This window comes from Leuciscus leuciscus (genome assembly GCF_965113295.1).
Source record: "Leuciscus leuciscus genome assembly, chromosome: 13".
Lineage (NCBI taxonomy): Eukaryota > Metazoa > Chordata > Actinopteri > Cypriniformes > Leuciscidae > Leuciscus > Leuciscus leuciscus.
Window position 1 is genome coordinate 13,877,028 of NC_138737.1, and position 22,223 is coordinate 13,899,250.

The 22,223-nt window shown below is 36.6% G+C and overlaps 1 protein-coding gene across 2 annotated transcripts; it reads left to right on the forward strand.

Moving 5' to 3' along the window:
• Positions 1 to 19: 19 nt before the first annotated feature.
• sema3gb (sema domain, immunoglobulin domain (Ig), short basic domain, secreted, (semaphorin) 3Gb) lies at positions 20 to 21,626 on the forward strand. 2 transcript variants are annotated; one of them, XM_082189287.1, is made up of 18 exons: positions 20 to 904; positions 996 to 1,124; positions 11,643 to 11,803; positions 11,973 to 12,035; positions 12,121 to 12,240; positions 12,649 to 12,742; positions 14,163 to 14,282; positions 14,377 to 14,522; positions 14,696 to 14,810; positions 14,913 to 14,982; positions 15,993 to 16,137; positions 16,237 to 16,459; positions 16,617 to 16,705; positions 16,829 to 16,870; positions 17,257 to 17,414; positions 17,655 to 17,722; positions 17,810 to 17,937; positions 18,551 to 21,626. In XM_082189287.1, exons 1-18 carry the CDS (start codon positions 862 to 864, stop codon positions 18,965 to 18,967), a joined length of 2,331 nt encoding a protein of 776 aa, XP_082045413.1. In that variant the 5' UTR covers positions 20 to 861; the 3' UTR covers positions 18,968 to 21,626. The 2 variants fall into 2 exon arrangements, with proteins under 2 accessions (XP_082045413.1, XP_082045414.1); XM_082189288.1 differs by having other exon boundaries at positions 21 to 904; positions 17,813 to 17,937.
• Positions 21,627 to 22,223: the final 597 nt, after the last annotated feature.

Below are 22,223 nucleotides of genomic sequence, written 5' to 3' on the forward strand. Positions count from 1 at the left end.
TAAACCAAATATGTTTTGCCGCACTGTAAACTCCAGACATTGACATATTGTGTATATATAAATCATTGTTCTGAGCTCAGCGTCTTTGAGCATTTCCATTATAAAACATGCTTGTGTTTGCATTCCTGTTACGGTTATCCCTCATTAAGCATGTAAATCTGTGTACACAGCTTGCATAGATACGTGCCCGCCATGTTTAGCACCTCAGAACGGGGAGATTTTCTGCAGATACGGAGGCTCACAGTAGGTTTGCCGTTCCCTGCCGCCCAGGAGTGAGAGTTTAAGATTTAAAGCAAGGCAGTGTGACATGGATTTGCTGTAGCTGGAAGGATTTGGCAGACATACTTAAGAAACCATTGCTCTCTGACTGCATAGTTTTCTAATCTCTTTTGGGCGCATGTCCCCACTAAAGAAAGACTTGCTGCCCTCTCCCACACAATCTAACACTATTTTCATGGAAAAGGCCAATTGAGTTCAGATTTTTGTCTTTTTGTCCCCCAGATATAAAGGTAAAAACAACACAAGACTGTGTACCTTTGGCTAATTTGAGCTGCTGTGTTTACATGCCTCAGCATTGTGATTTAACTGGCCTGTTTATAGTCCTCAGTGTGGATGGTTGTAAATGCTCAGAGAAAAGACAGAGAAACTTACAACCCTGTGCTACTGTGTGGAAACATTCAGTCAAATATGAAAAGCCAACCAGACACCTTTAGTGCTTTGTTTTCTTTTCTCTTCTGAGCTTCTTTACTGACGGGTGGGAATTTTCTTGTTTTTCAGTGACCCGTAAACAGGCCTAAATTTGAGGCAGGGCTTTTCAGGGTGGGAGCCAGACAAGAGCATTGTTGAAATCACTTTTGTTTTATGGGCCACATTTATGTAAACAAATTGAAACGTATCCTTAAATGTAAATAATTGCTGTCAGCAAACAATGAATAAACTTTCTAGTGTTTCACAATATGTAACGCATGAATTGTTTCTGTTTCTCACACTTGCAGATCTCGGTGGGAAAACTTCTGCCATTATCATGAACATGATGCAAACCCTGCTTCTCATCCTGAGCTTATGTTTCTGGGGTTGTAATGGAGACGCCCGCACAACACCACGAGTGCACCTGTCATATAAAGGTAAGAAATGGGCAACCCTAAACATGCATGCAAACATTTCTATTTATTTATTCTTTTCTGAGTAAACCATAAATTACTGGTGTGATATAACAAAATTTGCAGTATTTAACATATATTTCAACATTGTTGATAATAAAATGGGGCACAGAGGTGATCAGAATCTCATCATTATCTTACTTAAAAGATACAACCATTCAGGCAGCAACGTGAAACATTTAGCGAATGTCTTCAGAGATTAGAGGTTTTTATTCTAGATATGTGAGGGTGAATTTTAAGAAACTTGTATGACTTTCGTTCTTCTGTGGAACACAAAAGAATATATTTTAAAGAATGTTTCAAATGTTTTTGTTCTTCTAATAGAAGTCAATGGTGCCTAAAACAACCTTCGAACCCATTGACTTTTCATTGTATGGACAAAAGAAATCCCCCAGACATTTTTCATAATATCTTCTTTTGTGAAGAAAGTTGGTCATACAAGTTTGAAATGACATAAGGGTTAGTAAATAATGACAGAAAATTATTTTAACTACTGTATCTCTTTAAGAAAATACAATAAGGACCCCCTTGAGTTCCTTCTCTGGACCCCGGGTTAAAAACCCTGATCTTAGATGATAACTTTTATGATCAAATTGTTTAAAACAATAAAACATTCACATTTGAAACTTAAATGCATTGCCAAACAATGTGGAATCTTATAATCTCATATTTTCTGGCGTTTAACTTGAAAAGCTTGTTTGAGTTTTCTAGAAAGTCTGTGAAATGTAGTCTTCATGCTATGTGGAGCTTCTGAGTGTGTTTTTAATTCCTCTTTTCTTACTGTTCCTCATGTCACACTCTCTCTCACACTTTCTCACTTCCTGTCTTCCTGTGTATGTTTTGAATCTGGCACCAGCATGCCTCATCTCCCAATTAATGCCCCAGAGAGGGGACTACCCATCATCCCCTCTGCAGGGGGATGTGTCACGGCGGGGCACAAAGAGATGCAAGCAGAGCGAGGCAGATGTTTGAAGTTTAAAAGTCAAATCTCACAAACACAAAAGCATTAGCATTTTTCCCCCATTCAGCTCGCAAATGGCGGTCAAATACCAGGCTTGAAAAGATACAGTGGCATTGTTAAAGAGATATTGTTTTATATAATGAAAGCCGCTATGCACAGCTGCATGCAGACACATTTATTATAATATTTTGCCCACCCGTCTGACAGAAGCACAGTGGCACAACAGGTCAAAGTCTGACATGAATTCGCTCTCAATTCTCAGAAACTGTCACACACAAAACCTAGCAGGTGTCTCTGCAGTGCAGCCCCATTACTTTGTATAATCCATCAGAAAGTATTCACACACAAATAGAAACACATAAACTCACACACACACGTACAGTCTCCTCTGCAAGGTATATTTAGTACACAACCTGGTTGCATGTGCCAACCTGTGCCAGTTCAGCTAGCTGAGGCATGGTTCCTCATGACACCCTACTGTCAGGATGCTGGGCTTTCCTAACAGTGTCCCGACCAGGCGCAATGCAACAATTTTTCAGGCCACACTGAAATTAAAAATGCTGCGCAACACAACAAACCGCAAATTGGCATACCTTTCATGGCTTTCCTTGGGGGAAATTGAGGGATTTCCAATGTTTCTGAACTTCCACAGTCAGTCTCTCAGTTTTTGATGTTTAATATACAAATGGTATGACCAAAAACTATTTGGACTCTTAAAAATGTATGAATATCATTGCATTATGTAAGAAAATATCCCAAATTGTTTTATATATAAACTCTTCTGTAAAATTGATGGTTACTTTCGTCAGTTACTAGTAAGATCTAGTATTCTGTCTGATTTAGAGAGAGAGAGAGAGAGAGAGAGAGAGAGAGAGAGAGAAGCGATTCGTACCTGCTTCTTTTTAGCGTCTCTCTCTCTATGAATACAAATATTTTTTTAGTAAATGTTTTATTTTGATTGTTTTTATTTTTAAATTATTAGTTTTATTTTTTAATTATTATTATTTAATTACTTTATTTTTTTTTTTTATTTTTTTTATTAAACTCACGAACCCCTGCAAATTCTATCATGATACCCAGTCTGGGAAACCCTAATGTAATGTAATATTTAATACACTTAATATTGTTGATATCAATTTTTTTTAAATATAGTTTCTCTTTCTTTGTGTTTTTTTATATCAAAATGGTACAAAATTATCCAATTTAAATCAATGTGAAAAGTAAGTTTGGTCAAAAGTAATCTAAAAAGTAATCATAAAGTAGTCAGAATACATAACCTAAAATGAGTAATCTAGATTAAATTTTTTGTCATGTAATTTTGAATCAGTAACTGACTACAATTTGTAAGTAATCTACTCAGAACTGTGTATGTATATATATTATAAAGTCAGTTATAATATTGTATATATTACAGCTATTGTATATAATACAGCTACTATATTGTAGTCAGTTACTGATTCAGTTATTTTAGTTAGTAATGTAATCTAGATTTAGCCTGGGTTTCTCCTTGCTGCCTGCGATTTTATTCACGCTGCTTGGCAGCCTGGATTCCATGGACCAGATTTTCGCCTCAGCGAGGGGACCAATCACAGAAGGGGGGGGGGAGCAGCAAGACGATGACGACGTCTATGCGACACACCGAAGCAGTTTGTTTATATCTATGGATCCAACATGGCAGCAGACGCGAAGTTACCTTTCAATGCAGCATAAGATAAACGGGGCAATAGTCGCTGAACGCCATCATGTACACATAAATCTCTGACCCATCGTCTTCTTCCTCGTCGAATTTCTGTCGCTCTACATACGTCATCTGGTATAATTGAAACGATTGGCTATGAGCTACGTACAGGCGCATTTGATAGACATTCGTAGCGCCCAATAAACGGCTCTGGGCATTCGTAAACCACGCCTCAAATACGAGAAAATGAACGTGGTTCCCAGACCACGTCTCAATGAGACTAGGTCTGACGTTAGCCAGGCTAATCTAGATTACTCATTTTAGGTATTGTTTACTCATTATGATTGTTGTTTATTACATTAAATGTACTAAAATATAGTTCTCTTTTCAACCAAAATATTTCACAAAAGAGGTTTGTTACGTTGTAAATAATAAACAATCAAAATATTATTCACAATTAAAGGAAAAAAAATATTATAGGCTATTTGATTGTTGTGCTTATGTGATTGGAAAACTTCTACTATTTTTCAGTGTTTTAAAGATTTTGTATAAAAACCCAGCTATGAGTTAGGGTTATGTTAGTCTTTGAAATATAGTATGTGTGTGTGTCTGAGTGTGTAAGTGTGAATGTCTGTGCACCCGAGTGTTTGCGAAGGTGATTATGACCCCGGGTTGACTGGGGTTATTATGTGCGTAGGTGACAGTGGGATAGATCCCTGTTCTGAGAAACAGGATTGGCTTGTGGCGTTTGAGGTTTATTATTAGCTTGTGTGGTTGCTGTGTTTACCTCGGCCAAAGCACAGGGAAGCCCCCCAAAGCATGGCAGGGCTCACTGCCAGCAACCTGCTCCAAAATGCCACAGAGACAACAGGAATGTTTGGGGGCTTTAGCCGGTGTCATCCAGCCTGAATCCATCTTCACCCCACAGCAGGGCCACTGGCTTTATCAGAGTCAGGTATTGAAGTTTGAGTTATGGTCAGGGTTGGGTTTAAAGAATTGGGACTCCCATTCAGGGCAGCCGAATCGAAATAATTCTGCAATGCTCTTGAACTCATTGTTTGTTTGTCCATTTATCCACTGCTACTCCCATTTCTTCTCAAGACCGAGATGAGTGACTTGAGTGCATTAAGAGTAACATTCAAAAAAATTCTTCTGGAACCAGGCCACTTTCCCAGAGTGCCACTTAAAAACTGACGGCGATGCCTGCTTATTAATGTGGGAAATGTTTTTGGAAAGGGTATGTGGATAAATTAATTGTATAAACCTGAATTACGAGTTAGAAGGTCAGAAACAGAGTTATGGGAGATGATTTCTCTTATTCCCATAGACATTTAGGAGAAAAGCCACATAAGACTAAGAGACTAATATCCACCTTCAGAATTTCACAGAAATTTCCAGAGCCCTAAATCACCCATCATTCATGAAATACTACACATCCAATGATCCTTGAGTGTTTGTTTATTCAATATTTTGGCTAATTGACAATAACAATAGACATCACAATATACTATTTTTTTTGCTTTAAATAAGGTTTTTATGGTACCATCGAAATTTCATAATTCTTGTCACCAATTCCAATATCACAAAAAACTTACTGAAATCAAGCTTACTGAAGGCAAGTTATCAGTGATAAAATAACAACAAAGTAATTACAACAAGTAGGAAAACAAGCTACAATAGAACAAAGACACAAATGAAATAAACCTACCTGAAAAACTTCAAGCACTAGAAATAAGAAATACTACATAAATAGAATAAAAGTAATGAAATGTATAAACAAAAACACTGCATAGTCTTCACTGTGTAAATTAAATATACATGAATTCTTATTAAAGTTGCAAAATTGGTTCAGTCAAGAGCAGTGAGAGACTATCTTTTGTTGTTTGATTAACATTAATGTCAGACTGCAGCAGGTTTATTAGGCTGCTGTCACTTTAAGAGTGAATGAATGCATCCAATATACTGATTCACATGCATTTTCTTTCTCAACTGTTTACGTTCACTTAAGACATAAATGACTGTTTACGAGGATACTTGCAAAGATGGGTATTTTGTACAAGTGTGTGTATTTAACCGTTCAAGCCCAATTAGGCATCAAAAAGAACTCAGTTCATTAGTCACGGGCACTCTGAGCAGCAGCTTCATGTGCGCGCGTCTCTCATAAAACACTCAAGAAACCATCTCTCTTCGTGCATATATACCGAAATGAGTTCTCATTAGCTGCTTATTGCTCTTCAATGGCTTAAAATCACTTGTTTTTAAACCACAATGCTTAAAAATGCATGCAAATGATCAACTTTTGTGACCGTGCAGCACAGCAATGTCAGTCAATGTCAACGTCTTTATCGCGTGAGTGTAAACGCGATAGAGAAGATGGTCCAAAATCTCTACCGGTTAATCGTGTTTACCGGTTTATCGCCCAGCCCTAAAAATTAAACATGTAGTAACAAGCTAGTTTTAAAACAGAAGCTGATGTTACTGTAGCTCCTATGAACAATTTTTGTGCAGACTTTGTGGTGTTGATTGAAGGCATTATTGTTCATATCAAAAAAGTATGTCCTGTTATACTGGTGGATTTACAACATGGGCGCCTTGTGCAATAAATAGGGTATTTCTTGAACACATCTGTCTAATTTGTAGTGATACAACTTTATTGTTCAAGCTTATCTTTGTTGTTGAATCAAAGCCTTGCAAATGAATACAAATGGATGTTTCTATCATATATGACCATCCAAGTTTCTAGTGCAAAGTGTTTGTTGGCAGATACATTTATAATGAGGTCATGTAGTTTTGCATTTCATCTACAATCAACATTTCCTTCCCTGGAGAAACACAGAAGAATTCCTCACCAATGAGACACTTTAGCTTGACATCTTTTCCTGTGAAAAATGCTCTGGGTTTTTTCTTCCATGCTGGCCTTGAGCTTGCCTCCCATGTCCAAGTAATGATCTTGGCCTTTAAAAAATCCCAAGGCAGAGTGGCACAGAGAAACCGATTTAACAACATCATTTAAAGTTGGATCTGTGAGGATTCTCATGATACTCTTTACCCTTTTTTCCCAGTTGTTTGGCTTTTGCCCTGCAGAGTTTTTGGCTTGCAGCCACAAATTAAACACAAAATAATGTTTGAATACTTGTGTTAGAAGATGGGCTTGCATTAAGGAGACACTGTCCACTCATATAGAAACTGTGTTTTAGAAATCATTAGCTTAGTGTGGCTGTTGAGTATAGTGATCAGATGCTTCTGTTTTTAAACTGTATTTGATAGAATCATGTGAAAGTAACACATAGTGGGCCAAACATATATAGTCCTTCACAGTGGACAAACATTTTAGTGACTAGTTTGTAAAAATAGCATATGGTTGTGCTCACCCAAGATACTGTATATGGATGCCTGTGAACAATAATGTGATCTGATACCTCTCCTTTGTTATATGTCAGATTCAAATTGAGCTATGCAGAGAAATATGTTTGGTGCTGCATAACAGGTAAGATTTCAGATTGTTTAAATAAAGGACAAAGGTTCAGCTTGATCTAAAACTAGAGTGAGTTTCTGAATCCATCATTGCACCATTGAGCATAGAACTTGTAGTCTATTCAAAAATGAAAGTTCTGTCATCATTTACTGACCCTCATGTCGAGAGGAGATATTTTGAACAATGTGTCAAAACAATGGAATTCAATTATTTTTACTGTATGGACAAAAAAGGAATTGGTATTTTGTATTCCACAGAAAGTCATACAAGTTTGGAATGACATGAGGGTGAGCAAATGATAACAGAATGTTCATTTTTGAGTGAACAATCCCTTTAACTTGAACCTAGAACATATACCTTTAACCAGGTTGCTACTGTAATACATTTTTGACTAAAAGATCTTCATAAATGACTAGAAATGCAATGAAAACACATTGCCTTATGGAAACCTTGTGCATTTAGGTCATGACCTAAATATTTTGATTTCCTAAAAAAGTCTTCGGCCATATGGTGATAATATCAGTGAGTTTGAGCAGCGGCAGCTTTTGGAAAGAAGCTGTCAGGGCCGACTCGCAGCAGGAGTTTAGACGAGGCTCAAACTAGAGACGTCCAAAAGAAATATACAGACGTGGATAGTTCGCTATACTTTTTATACAGTCTGTGTCTATTTTCTGAGCAGACTGAACTGAACTGCTGACGCAGCTCCTAACATTTCAGTCTCTTCCAGACTTACTTTTTTAATGAGATGTCCTTTTTCACAGAGGCAGTAAATGAGGTCCACCTGCCTCCAGCGATTGAGCTGCGATTACTGTTTTAGATGTGTCTCAGTGAAATCATGACAATCCTTTTAGACATTGTAATCTTAGTTTTGCTACAACATACACAAGAAGTTTTGAAATGTGTCTCTCTTAAGGGATAGATCCAGTTTTCCACTGCACATTAATTGAGGGTTCTGGCATATTTTTCTTCCCCACAGCATTGCTTTTTTTTTTTTTACAGGCAACAGAGGGGCTGTTAATAATCGGGCAGTTTTCCCCGACTCATTGTTCAGCATGTTCCACGGTTATCGGCATGTCTGTTGTTGTAACAATCTCAGGCCTAATACACAAAGAGTCTCCTAGCGAACCTGTCTTGAGAACTCTCAAGTGCTCTTCTTTACATCTCTAAGACCCTAATGAGCCATAATAACCCCCTAAATTAAACACAACCACTCAAACATGTATTGAGATAATCAGATTTGTGAAAATACTCAATGATGGCATCCGTGTTGTTTGTTGGACCTTTTTGGACATATTTTCCATTTTAACCTCTTTGAAATAAAAATCTTCATGACTTTCTGTGACTCTAACCCACAAAATAGATGAGACACTGTTGTTTCTCTCCAGTGGCAATGTTATAATTGTTCTGACGTATGTCCATGTGTGCAAGATTAGAAATTCATGTAATTAATTGAAAAAATCTGCTATATTTTCTCATTAAACGCATTGTAAAAACGAAGCTGAAACTGTTTCCGACCTGTTCTGTCTGTCGTTGGCACCATCACTGTAGTTTGGCAAGCATAAAATGTTTGCAATTGGGACAATGTGTGTGGAAAATCTGACTGTTTTTGTCCTTCTTAAATGATGCCATTGTAAATGTTATTAAACTTGATTTTGACTCGTGGCACAAGCTGGCAAACACACATAGGCCTACACACTCTCACAATAAGAGTCACAACTGTCCCAGCCAGTTGGACAACATAGAGGCAGAACTCTTCAAACATACACATACAAAGATACATGTGCTGTAATATTTGATACAGAGATACACATTTAATGCATTATGTATTATAGAGAGGTTTTAGTCTTACTCATAGTTTTACAGTCCTGTTCTAGTTAAGGTTGCCTTGTGTTTAGTCATTTGCTGCTTTTTTTAAAGTGACTCAAATGCTGTCCGAATTTTCCTATTTTCCTTTCCCTGCATTATGTCACTTGGTTCAGATCTCTGCCACAGCTTTCGTCCTTTAATTTTTATTTTATTATTATTATTATTATTATGTATTTGTTTATTGTTGTATTATATATGTATTTATTTATTGTTGTTTTATCTAAAAAAACATTTTATATTAAAATATTTTATTTTATAAATTAAATTATACAAAAATTATATTTTATTATAAAAACAACAATAAAATACAAAATACATTTCATTATTATTATTGTTGTTATTATTATTATTATGTATTACATGGCTTGGTTGAATTCTAATGTAGAATGCGGTCTGTTATTTCTTGATAACAGACCACTGCTAAGTATAACCAAAGTATAACACACCGTTGCCATGAAAAACAGAGCGTTGCTATGGACGCAGGATTCTAACCGTAGAGACGGAACAGACTATTTTCTTTAGCGGAAGCAATACAATCGTTTTTAAATCAATAAACTCCTTTTTAATAAACTTTATTTTCAAATAATAATAATAATAATAACAATTCTAAATGTATTTCAAATGTATTTTTGTTTGTATAACAAATTAATAATAATAATAATTGTTATAATAATAATAATAATAGTTATTATTATTATTAATCCATATGATGTTTATTATTTTTAATATAATAATAATAACTAAGAAAACGATAATGTTTTGATATTTTAGTTGTTTTTAAAATAAATATATAAATGAACTTTATAAAACTTTATTATTTCTAAGTTGTTGTTGTTTTTTAAGGAAAAATCGAACATTGATCATTTTGAATGACATCACTTCCTCGCTTCCTCACTCAAGGGATATCACTTCCCATCTTTCAGGTGTGAGTGCTTTTGAACGTTTGTACAGTGGTAAAGGTCAAGGTCTGACCTGACGTACGCAGGCTGTCAGGTGCCTCCTTACTGAATAAAGCGAGCTGCCCTCCCTTGCCAAAAGATAGTGGATTTTGTGGATGAAGCCTGTTGGACGGGGATGAGAGAGCGTGCTGAGAATAGATATATGGCCCCAGTGCGCAGCGAGCGGTCTGGAATCCCAGCCTGCCCCTGTGGATCGGGCCTGGGAGATTCTGTACATGACTGGAGGATCACCCACACAGCTGCCAGAACCACACATACACACACACACGCACACACACATACCAGCACACTTCGCCACCTAGTTAGAGCCCTGAAGAGAACACCTAACACACACATGTGCAGACACACATTGAGAGCATATGTGGCATCTCACCTGTTCTCATGTGTGTTCACATTTACTGTATGAATGACTAAATGTTGTTTAGGTCGGACCTTCAGTCAGACCATTGTTTCCTTTCAAACATGTATACAAGAGGTTAATAAGTGTCTTTATTTAATACATTATCTAAAACTCTTTCCACGTACTTTGCTGTGACCTTCCTGTCACCGGTCCCGTTCTATTTCTGTTTATCCAACGTGTAACGCTGGACAGGCGTTTGGACGAGAGCACAGTAATACCTCTGAGATCAAAGTGGTGTGTGGTATGACGCTAACATGGAGTAATTTATAGATTCGGTCTGTGTCAGTTGCGTCGTTCCACTCTGCTAAACTCACGCACTTACTCTCAGAGGGCAACGATGTCAACACGTCCTCATAACCTCAGATTTATGTTTAAAGTCATCTAGCTTCTTCTCATATCCTGGCCCAACCTTCACACTGTTATTGTATGATTATGTTTTTGTCATTTAAAGCTTTCTGAACGTGGATGAAAACACTAAATATTTGGTGTAAACGCATGGCTTTAATTGGTGGTGTGTCTTTGGGGAAATCAGTGGCTGAATGTGATAGAGACTGGGAACAGAGACTTGGTACACTGGAGCACGGCGTGCTCAGACAGCTGAAGCCGTCTCTCATCTCTGCACCTGCTCTGTTCTCCCTTGTGTCCTCCCTCAGAGAGAGAGAGAAAGACAGTGAGAGAGTTGGAAACTACCAGCACCTGCTGTGTGAAGAATATGACAAGAAGCCTGAGTTGATAAATAAAAGAAAACATTATTAAATATTTTATTAAATAAAATATAAAAAAAAATATTATTAAAACTAACTAACTATATATATATATATATATATATATATATATATATAATTATTATTATTTAAAATTTTAATTTATTAAGTAGTTATTCAATTATTTTTAAGTTATTTTATAAAGTAATATTTAATTACATTTAAAAGAAAAAAAATAAAGATTTTGTCCTAGTCTCTGACCACAAGAAGGGTTAGAACTAAAAGGTTAAGGAATTCCTAAAGAATCAAACAATCTGAAGGATGGATGATTTCACAAGAATTAAATTATTAATTAAAGCATCCATACATGAACTACCACTGGTACTTGTAGAGAAGAAATTGTTGATGTTAACCGTTTTGACTTTTCTCTGTCCTTTAGAGTTACTGGAGACAAAAACCATACGGCCGTTCAGTTTCTCGTTCAACACCAGTGACTACCGAATTCTGCACATGGACCAAGACCAAGGACGGCTCTACCTGGGCAGCCGTGAATATCTGGTCTCTCTAGACATGCAAAATGTCAATAAAGAACCCCTCATTGTAAGACACTATAGAATTATTGTATTGTGGAATTATTTTCTATTATTGTAAGAAATGAATACTGAGTTGAGTTCTTTACTGTAATTAAACCTTATCCCTTCCAATTGTATGGTAGTTTCATGGTACTTTTTTTTTAGTGAAGTATTTAAAAAGGTTTGTGTGTTTTCAGATTCACTGGCCAGCAACAGCACAGAGAAAAGGGGAATGTAAATTAACTGGCAAAGGTGGACAGGTACAGGCTGTTTTGATTTGTTATTTATTTAATCATTCTGACAGAAATGCATTCTTTGCTAAACGCCTTGTTTGTGTGTTCTCAGGGAGAGTGCGCTAACTTTGTGCGTCTGATTGAGCCGTGGAACAGGACTCACCTGTACACCTGCGGCACAGGAGCTTATAAACCCATCTGCACCTTCATCAACAGAGGCTGGAGAGCTGAGGTACACACACACACACACACACACACACACACACCACAATGTTTACTGTGCAGCAATGAGCATTTTGTGAATTAAATAATGAATCAAATGTTGGCAAACTTTTGGCATGATTTTCTCTGTCTTTCTGTCTCTATCTTTCTATGTTCATGATTTTCTCTGTCTTTTGTTCATCATAACGTCAGTTATTGCAAGCTGTTGCGATATGCATATCGCGATATATACATTTGCGATATTTCGATATATTGTGCAGCCCTAGTGTAAGCTAGAATTATTAGACGTAGAAGTTCAAAGGAATTTTTTGTCAAAAGATTCTATTCTATTCTATTTTTTTAATTATGAAAATTAACTCTGCAGCACAGTCACTCTCATTACTCGTATGTGTGTGTTTGTGTGTTTGATTGTGTGTAGGAATACCTATTCCGGCTTGTTCCTGGTTATGTGGACTCTGGAAAAGGAAAGTCTCCTTATGATCCCCGGCAGGAGAACGCAGCAGCTCTGATCAGTGAGATCTCTCTCTCTCTCTCTCTCTCTCTCTCTCTCTCTCTCTCTCTCTCTCTCTCTCTCTCTCTCTCTCTCTCTCTCTCTCTCTCTCTCTCTCTCTCTCTCTCTCTCTCTCTCTCTCTCAAAACAAAAGCATGTAGTCAATCTCAATCTTTGCTCTAAAATAGCCTACACTACTGTTCAAAAGTTTGTGCTAGTAAGAATTCTTTTAAAGTTTTTGAAAGAAGTCTCTTATGCTCACCAGGGTTGCATTTAGTAAATATAAATACAGTAAAAGCTGTACAATTGTGAAATATTATTACAGTTTACAATAACTGTTTTCTATTTTAATATATCTTAAATGTAATTTATTCCTGTGATGAGAAATCTGAATTTTCAGCATCATTACTCCAGTCTTCAGTGTCATATCATCCTTCAGAAATCATTCTAATATGCTGATTTGGTGCTCAAGTAGCATTTCTTATTATTATCAATGTTGAAAACAGTTGAGCTGCTCAATTTTTGTGGAAAAAAAACATTTACTGAAAAAAAACATTTACTGACCCCAAACTTTTGAACGGTGGTGTAGTTTTGGTACCTGACATACATATAGAAATTTACTCCAGAAATATTTATGAAGTTATTACTTTTAACTCTTTCCCCGCCAGAATTTTTTTAAAGTTGCCAGCCAGCGCCAGCATTTTTGATAATTTTAACCAAAGTTTCATGGCTCCCAGAATATTTTGTTGTACAAATATCTGAATGTATCAAAAGAAAGAACAGAGCCTCTGCTTTTAAGCATTTAAAAAATTTCTTTATTTTTTTTAACACTTGAATGTGGGTTTCATAAAAAAATCTACATTTTGAGCAAAACCCTGAAAAAAATGCGTCTGGATCGGATTCAATGATTAAAATCATAGATGGGGTAGATCAAGTCCATCAACGGTGCAAAGCTTGCACAGTCCTGTAGCTCATCCTGAGTCGACATTTCATTCAGTAACATTAGGCAGTTTTGATTTATGTTTTTTTAATGTTGATGATTGCGTAATTTTACATATGCATCTGCTTACATACTATCTCTTGTCTCTGCTTCTTTTTCACCTGTGTTTTCATCCAGAGAATCAGTTCTCTTTCAGAAGATGTGTAAAGGCACTCCCTACCGTATAACAGTGAAAACACGGAAAATCAGAAAAGTCTGTGAATGGCGGGGAAGCATTTTCACATAAATGACAAAAAATTCTGTCAATGGCGGGGAAAGAGTTAAAAGTACTGCAGTCATGGAAATAAATTTGTCAAAAAGTGTGGGAACTATTCTGTTACTTCCGCACTTCAACTTGTATGAGAATCCTCTAGCTGTAGAAATGGGCAGTATAAATTTAGCCAGTCTTCATCCATCATAAGCTCTCTCTCCTGCCACATTACTCTCATTCTACTGTCTTCAGATGGGAACCTGTATGCTGGGGTACATGTGGACTTTATGGGTACAGATCCAGCCATCTTCAGAACCTTGGGAGACCGTCCCGCTGTCAGAACCGAGCAGTACGACTCCCGATGGCTGAACGGTACGATACGAGCTAAGGAGTGAAGTGATTCAATTGAAAAGACAGACAGTTGACAAATATTATCCCTTTACAAATCTTTTTATCTCTCCATCAGAGCCAGTGTTTATAAAAATCCAGAAGATTCCAGACAGTGCGGAGAAGAATGATGATAAGCTTTACTTCTTCTTTCGGGAGAAGAGTTTAGATGCTTCGGGGGGAAGCGCTCCGAGCGTCATCGCGAGAGTCGGCCGAGTCTGTCTGGTGAGAAAATCCAGATGCTAGACACAAGACTTGTCTACTTAAGCCACATTCTGACTTAATAATCAACTTTTAATCATGATGATTTTTTGTCATGCAAATCGGTATGTAAATCAGATGAACCCAAGGTTTGTTTAAAGTCTAATCTTCTATCTGTTTGTGTGCTTTCCCTTCAGAATGATGATGGAGGTCAAAGGTCACTGGTGAATAAGTGGACGACTTTCCTCAAAGCACGACTGGTCTGTTCTGTGATTGGTGCAGACGGTGTTGAGACTTACTTTGATGAACTGAGTATGGCAAATGTTTTTCTCTCCTCCGTGATCACAACATGTCCGTGATCAGCTCTCCGTCTGTCTGTACGTCTCTGATGCCTGATATCTGTTTGTTTTAAAGGGGACGTTTTTATCCAGAGGACCCATGATGAACGGAACCCCATCGTGTATGCTGTGTTCTCCACAGCTGGGTGAGATAATCTCTCATGCAAACATTTGAAATACTTACAGTGCCGTTCAAAGGTTTGGGGTCATTATGTTGTGCATTTTTGTTGTTGTTGAAAGAAATCAATACTTTTTTCAGCAAGGATGCATTAAATTTATCAAAAAATTCTGTTTCAGATAAATGCTTGTTCTTTTTAACTATTTATCAAAGACTTGTTCATTTTTATCACGACTGTTCTTATTATTGATAATAATAAGAAATGTTTCTTGAGCAGCAAATCAGCATATTAGAATGATTTCTGAAGGATCATGTGACACTGAAGACTGGAGTAATGATGCTGAAAATGTATTAAAATAGAAAATAGTTATTTTAAATTGTAATAATATTTCACAATATTACTGTTTTTACTGTTTTTGATCAAAAAGATGTAGCCTTGGTGAGCATAAGAGACTTTTTCTCCCCCCCAAAAAAAAAATCTTCTCCACCTCAAACTTTTGAACGGTGGTGTAAGTACACAGGAGCATTTTTGTAGTCTAAACATCTTTTAATTATAGATTTAAATTGATAGTTGACGCCAAAATTAAAAATTATGTCATTTACTCACACTCTGTCAGTCCAAACTCTTATGACTTCCTTTCTTGCAAGGAACACACAACTTTTACAATAAATATTTTCTCCCTTGGACAAAAGCTATCATATTGAAAACTTATAGTGCACAAAGCAAATAAAATTACTTTTCTAGTAATTTTCTATGTTTTTAGAACTTGACAGTCACCAGTTTCTTTTGTTACGTGGAAAAGTTTTGTGCCTTTGACAATGCTATTTGAATGTGAAGCAATAAATATTGTAAAAATCACAAAAGCAAGTAAAATAAATAGAATTAACCAAGTAAATAGGCGAGGCATATTCAGGCTCTTGTATATAAATATATAAAAGATAAAATATTATAGTTATTATTCCTTCAAATTAGTTGTTTATATATAAATATTGATTATCCTTTAAGTAATGATGTCAATTCTCTCTGTTCCTCTCCAGCTCTGTGTTTAAAGGCTCTGCTGTGTGTGTGTACTCAATGGCTGACATCAGAAATGTCTTCAATGGACCCTTCTCTCACAAACATGGTCACAACTATCAGTGGACACCCTACACTGGCAAAATCCCTTACCCTCGCCCAGGGACTGTTAGTATTGCTTATGAAAACCAGTTTGATATCTTATTGTTGATTCTTTGTTGTTATCTAATTCATTTTTGCTCTTTCTGCTTTTGCTTTATTGTTTAGTGTCCTGGAGGAACGTTCACCCCTGATCTCCACACCACAAAGGCCTTCTCTGATGAGGCTGTAAACTTTGTACGCGCCCATCCGCTGATGTATCAACCTATATATCCGATACACAAGCGCCCCCTGGTGGTCAGGACTGGATTTGATTACCGTTTTACCACCATTGCTGTGGACCTGGTGGATGCTGTGGATGGAAGATACGAGGTGCTCTTCCTGGGCACAGGTTAGACATTTTTGACCATGTCTGATTCTTCCTATTTAGTTAAATGCTGGACGATCATGTGAAGGTGCACTGTTGCTACATGAACCACTTAATTAGCAAAATTTATAAAAAGATGGCCAATCTCATAGCTTTACTTCTGATTCTCTTTGAACTTTAGATCGTGGAACAGTCCAGAAGGTGATTGTCTTACCAAAAGACATCAGCACAACAGAAGAGCTCGTTTTGGAAGAAGTTGAGGTTTTTAAGGTAGACAAATACAGATTTGTCATTACTTTTTGCTGTTACATTAACTCGTGGGTGGAAAATACCCTTAAAATACCATAATGCATGATTTTAAATTATGTTAATATTTTCTTCTAATTTTTTCAGACTCCAGCAGCTGTCAAAACCCTGAAGATTTCTACTAAAAGGGTAAAAAAAATACCTAGTTTTAATAATCCTACATGCATAAAACCAGTGTTTAGTATTATTGATATACTATTGTAGTTTTTGTTAATATTTTGAATTGGACTTTGTTTTTATTTTCATTTGTAAAAGCTTTTGTAATTTAGTTGTATATTTGTCCATTTTATTCTTTTTTATTTTTTTTTATTTTTTTTATTTTGGTTTAGTAATTTTAGTACTTTAACTTAAACTAAATGGAAAAAGAGAAATGTTGCAATTAGCTGAAGTAAGTTTTTTCATATTTTTCATATTTGAGCTGTGAAATAAAAAAATTCAGTACCTGATCTGTAAAAAATAAAAATAAAAAGTGTGCTGTTTCTAAACCTTTTCTCTTTCTCACTTGCGGTTTACAGCAACAGTTGTACGTGTCCTCAGAAAGGGGTCTTACCCAGGTGTCCCTGCACAGGTGTGCCGTTTATGGCAAGGCCTGTTCGGACTGCTGTCTGGCCCGAGACCCTTACTGTGCCTGGGATGGAGAACACTGCTCTGCTTTCACCCCGGCTACCAAGAGGTCAGAGCGCATTCATTTACCCTGACAGGTGGTCCATGATCCTAACTGTGTGTGTGATATCTAGACTTCATTACCGGCCCATTTTAACACTGATCACACTGTCAATTAATGTATGGCAACATTTGGATATTGTTCTTCAACAGAACTACTGAACCATTACAAAATAAAGAGAAATGTTTATGTCACAGTGAAAATCGTCCATAAGCTTTTAACCATAACCATCTGTGAATGAATCCTTAGGAGAAGTAGAAGGCAAGATATCAAACACGGAGATCCCTTAAGGCAGTGCAGAGGATTCAACGCTAAAGGTTTGTAAACAGCCTTTTATATTATCCTGAGTGACAACGCTAGAGATCTTTAGAAACTTGAATGTGGCCCTTCTCTGACGCTCTCAGTAGAAAAGCGTCTGAGGGAGACGGTGCAGTTTGGGGTTGAGGGGAGCAGCACGTTCCTGGAGTGCCAGCCACGGTCCCCACAGGCCACCGTCAAATGGCTCTACCAGAAGGACGGCAAGCGAAAAGCAGTAAGACGCTCATGTTACCATTATCTCTTTTTAAAGAGATGGTTCACCCAAAAACGCTAATTCGGACATCATTTACCTACACTGTACAAAAATTCTGCATAATTTATGCTAAAAAATTAAATAAAAACTGGCACCTGTTGCCAGAACTTTACCATAGAAATGTGGCAGCAACATTTTAGGTAATGAATATAACTTGAATTTACAGTACAAAAAAACTACATTTTATTAACTGATGTAATGTTAATATCCCAACCTAATGAAGTACTAAAATCAGTTTTGTACCTTTATAATACACTGACAACCACCAAAAAGCACAGATTTCCATGTGTAGAAGTAAAGCTAATCATAAGTAGCTTTTCCAGAAGGTGCTCTCACGACACTCTCTCATGCCGTTACAAACCTGCATGACTTTATTTTTTTTGTGGAACACAAAAGATGTTTTGAAACATTTTCTCCGTTTTTTGTTTTTGTTTTTTTGTATTACAATGTAAATCAATGGGCTCCAGTGTTGTTTTGGACCCCATTGACTTTCATTGACAAATTCTTTAAAATATCTCCTTTGTGTTTCGCCTCATTAATTTAGAGGACATAAAAGACTCCTTTTCTTTTTCAGCTCAATCGAGACAAAGAGGTCTTGAAGACCGGGCATGGCATCCTGCTGAAATCTCTCGCCCAATCGGATGCCGGCCTTTACCACTGCCTGGCAACTGAGAACAACTTCAAACACACCGTAGCACGCATCTCCCTACGGATCCTGGACCGGGAGATTGTGGAGGCGTTGACCGAGTCTGACGTCTCTGTAGAACCAGAGCACCGCCGCCACCATTCCCATCACCACCCTCCACCCCCGCCCCCTCCCCCTCAGTCCCACCCACCTCAACTCCAGCTCCACCCACAGCCCGAAGTGCGTCTCATCAACCAGTACTGCCAGTCCTACAGGCAGCAGATACAAAGCCAACCACACAAAGCCAAACGCAACAACCGCAGGCACACAGGAGAACAGGAAGAGGAGGAGCTGCAGGAGCAGTGAATGGAACAGCATCTGGGACCTTGTTGACCTTGTCCAGTCCATGTGCCCCATCATTATGTACTCCCTCCAGGCAAACTCCTATTCAGTCCCTTTAATAAAATGATTCATTAGCTTAGATTGATTCAATTGATTCATTAGATGTATCAGACTGTGTCTGAACTAAATAGATTTTCATTTTGAGGTACAGTTTGATGCACTTAGCTCCCCTAACTAATATAAATCTTGCTTTGGTGTGCTCACTTCCATAGTTAGGGTTAAACTATGTTTTCGAAATAAATTCCTTAAAACATTCAGCCGCACCAGCAAAACTACTGCCGTATTATGTAAAATATAAGCTATTCCCTTTTAAGATTCAGTACACAGATGACTGCAGTGTAAATACTATCAGACACATTCGAAAATGTTTTTGCTTTGCATTATAGAGGCATCAAAAGGTTGAATTTAAAGATCACAGATTCAGTCAGGCATCTCTAAACACCCGGAATATTAAATGCAGCATTGGAATAAATGTTCTTGTTCATTTTAAGATCCTTGGAAGTATGTATCTGCTAGACTATTATTATTGCACAATATATCTTCCCATCATTTTGACCACTGAAGTTTTTACTTTACTTAGCATTTAAAGTTTTTTATGGAGTTTTCCATTGGAAAGTCCATTGAAGAACAGATCCATTTGAATGGAGGGCTAGGAGTGACAATTAAAAATAAAATGAATATATTTCAAACATAAAAATGGAAAGTGATTTATTCCATTTTTGTTTGAATTAATAAATTGAAAACTTATTATAAATGTATCTTTAAGTGTCATTTATAGTCCTACATGCATTTGAGCTTTGATTTTAATCTTGATCCATGATAGAAACTGAGAGCCTAGAATTGATAAGCAACTTCCACCAAAAGTGGTATTTCTGTATCACTTGCAAAATGATTGAAAATAACAACGTTGGTCATTAGATTAAAAATACTTTTAAAAATAGGCTATTGTTTTTACATTTCAAATATGTGGATTATCAAAATAATGATCTAATACTAAAAATATTACAATATTGTAAAAAAATAATCTAAAATGTTGTCTTCTTTTTTTAGTGGAACAAGCCGCTCTGATTTCAGAATTTGTAACATTATTGGATCATTGCCCTGGAAATTTTTGTGTTTTATTAGGACAATACTGTGGACCAAAATGAAAGCATTGCAAAAATCTAAATGTTTATAGAAATTGTGCATCAGAATCTCTCCCTTGTAATGAATGAAATCAGATATGGCTGTAGTGTGAAAAGCCTCGATACGTACTTCACATTGCAGTTGAAATTTTTCAACTTTGAATGTGAAAGCAACCAAAATACAAGTCCGTTATCCTCTTGTTTTGTCTTGTATTGTTCGTCCCCCAACAAACGGAGCTTCCCTGTTTTGAACTGCTGTATATAGATACAGTTTTTCAGTCTGGTCTCTTCTATCTTTGACTCTAGACTCTGATGAAATGTAGTCGGACCACTAAAAACATTCTCATTCTCAATCCATAATCAAATCATGTTGTATTCCACGGTTTGTCAATGGTGATGTGTGGTCATGTTTTTTGCTCGTGTATAAACACAGTATCTGTGCTTTGTGTTGTGTGACACTGACACATGTACATAGAAAATGTATGTATTTGACTAGTCACTGGTCAGGATTAAAAACTAACCTCCTCTCTCTCTTTCCTCATCTCTCCCGTGACCCTCTTTCTCTCTCTTTCTCTCACCCACACCATACAACATATTTATTGTGAGAGTGTACATATTCATGCGAGTTGTGCTCTTTGGTGGTGGGACAGGGCTGGTTTTGATGGAAATTGTCATTTTATGTATTGTTTATTTACAGGACCAGGACACATGGAGAGATGCTGAGGAGAAAGAGGTAGATGTTTTTGGAGCAATTGTAATTAGTTAATTAGTATTTTAACATTGAAACACATTTAAAATTAACCTTGAGGTTCTCAAGAAAAAATGGGTAAAACATTTGATCAGTTGGCATGAAATGTGAGCTGTGGAAATGTACTAAGTTTTGGGGGGCACACAACGCAAACTTGCAGAGTGTTTCAAGCCAGAAATGTCTACCTCTTTTAGCACTTTCTATGGAAAATCACTTAGCACCAAACTAAAGGACAAAGGCAAAGAAAATGTGTTTTCTTCTGTAAACACCTACTTTTTCTGGCCCACTAATGTCATTGTTTAAAGGATAAGAGACTCTTTCTCTTCATTGGGTGTTGGTGGCATATTTATAATGAAAGCGCTCAGTGGTTTTAACCCGACATGTTATCTGGTCTTGAAGGGTGGAGAACAAACTCTAAAGTCCAAACCACATTTCTTTTCTCTCCACAGAGATTTTATTGTGCAGAATGACAACCGAGTCTGTCTCTGAGGAACTTAAATGCCACATAGACTTTCTTTGTCCTGTTGTGTCTTTCTTTTGGTGTTGGCTGTTGAACTAAAAAGAAACTTCCTAAATATGGTTGCTTCCTGAATATTTCCTCTTTGTATTTACAGATGTTTGTGTAGGTTCATGTTAATGTGATTTTTTTTTTGTGATAAATATTATTTTATTATCATGGTATTCTGGGGCTTGGGAGTCCTACTAGGTGTTTTTTAAAGCAATAACAATAAACTGCTGTTTTTTGTTTTTATCCAGTTTTTTTCTGTCTGAACACCTGACATGTTTTTATTTTATATTAATATTATGCATTAACCCCCAAATTCACAGACAAGGCTTAAGCCTATAGTCCTGGACTAAAATGCATGTTTTAACAAAGCAATTTGCACTGACTTATTTTAAAATTATGTTAATTCCAATCATTTTGTCTCAAGATGCAGATCAGTGTTTTTTTTCTAAGGCACGTCTAAAAAAGCTACATAAATGTCCTAATTATATTATATGTACAGTATATCATATTGTACATTTTACTTATTTTAATTCTATTTCAAAAATGTTTTTAAAACATTACAAAGATTACAAGAATACTTTTTAAACTGTTGTTACTTGTACTTCCATTTTAGTCCTGTAGGGGGAGGTGATATGTATGGAGATGATATCCTATGCAGCCTTACAAAACTTGATATATCTTACCTTGACAAGAATAACATTACTGGGTTTGTGGTTAAGGGAGAGAGATTTGGAAAAAGACAGTTGTTGAGTTAAAAGTATGCACAAACAGAAGGAAATATCCAACATAAAGCTGTGGTTAAGCTTGGCAGTCCGACTGTTTGGATGAAATCTAACACCA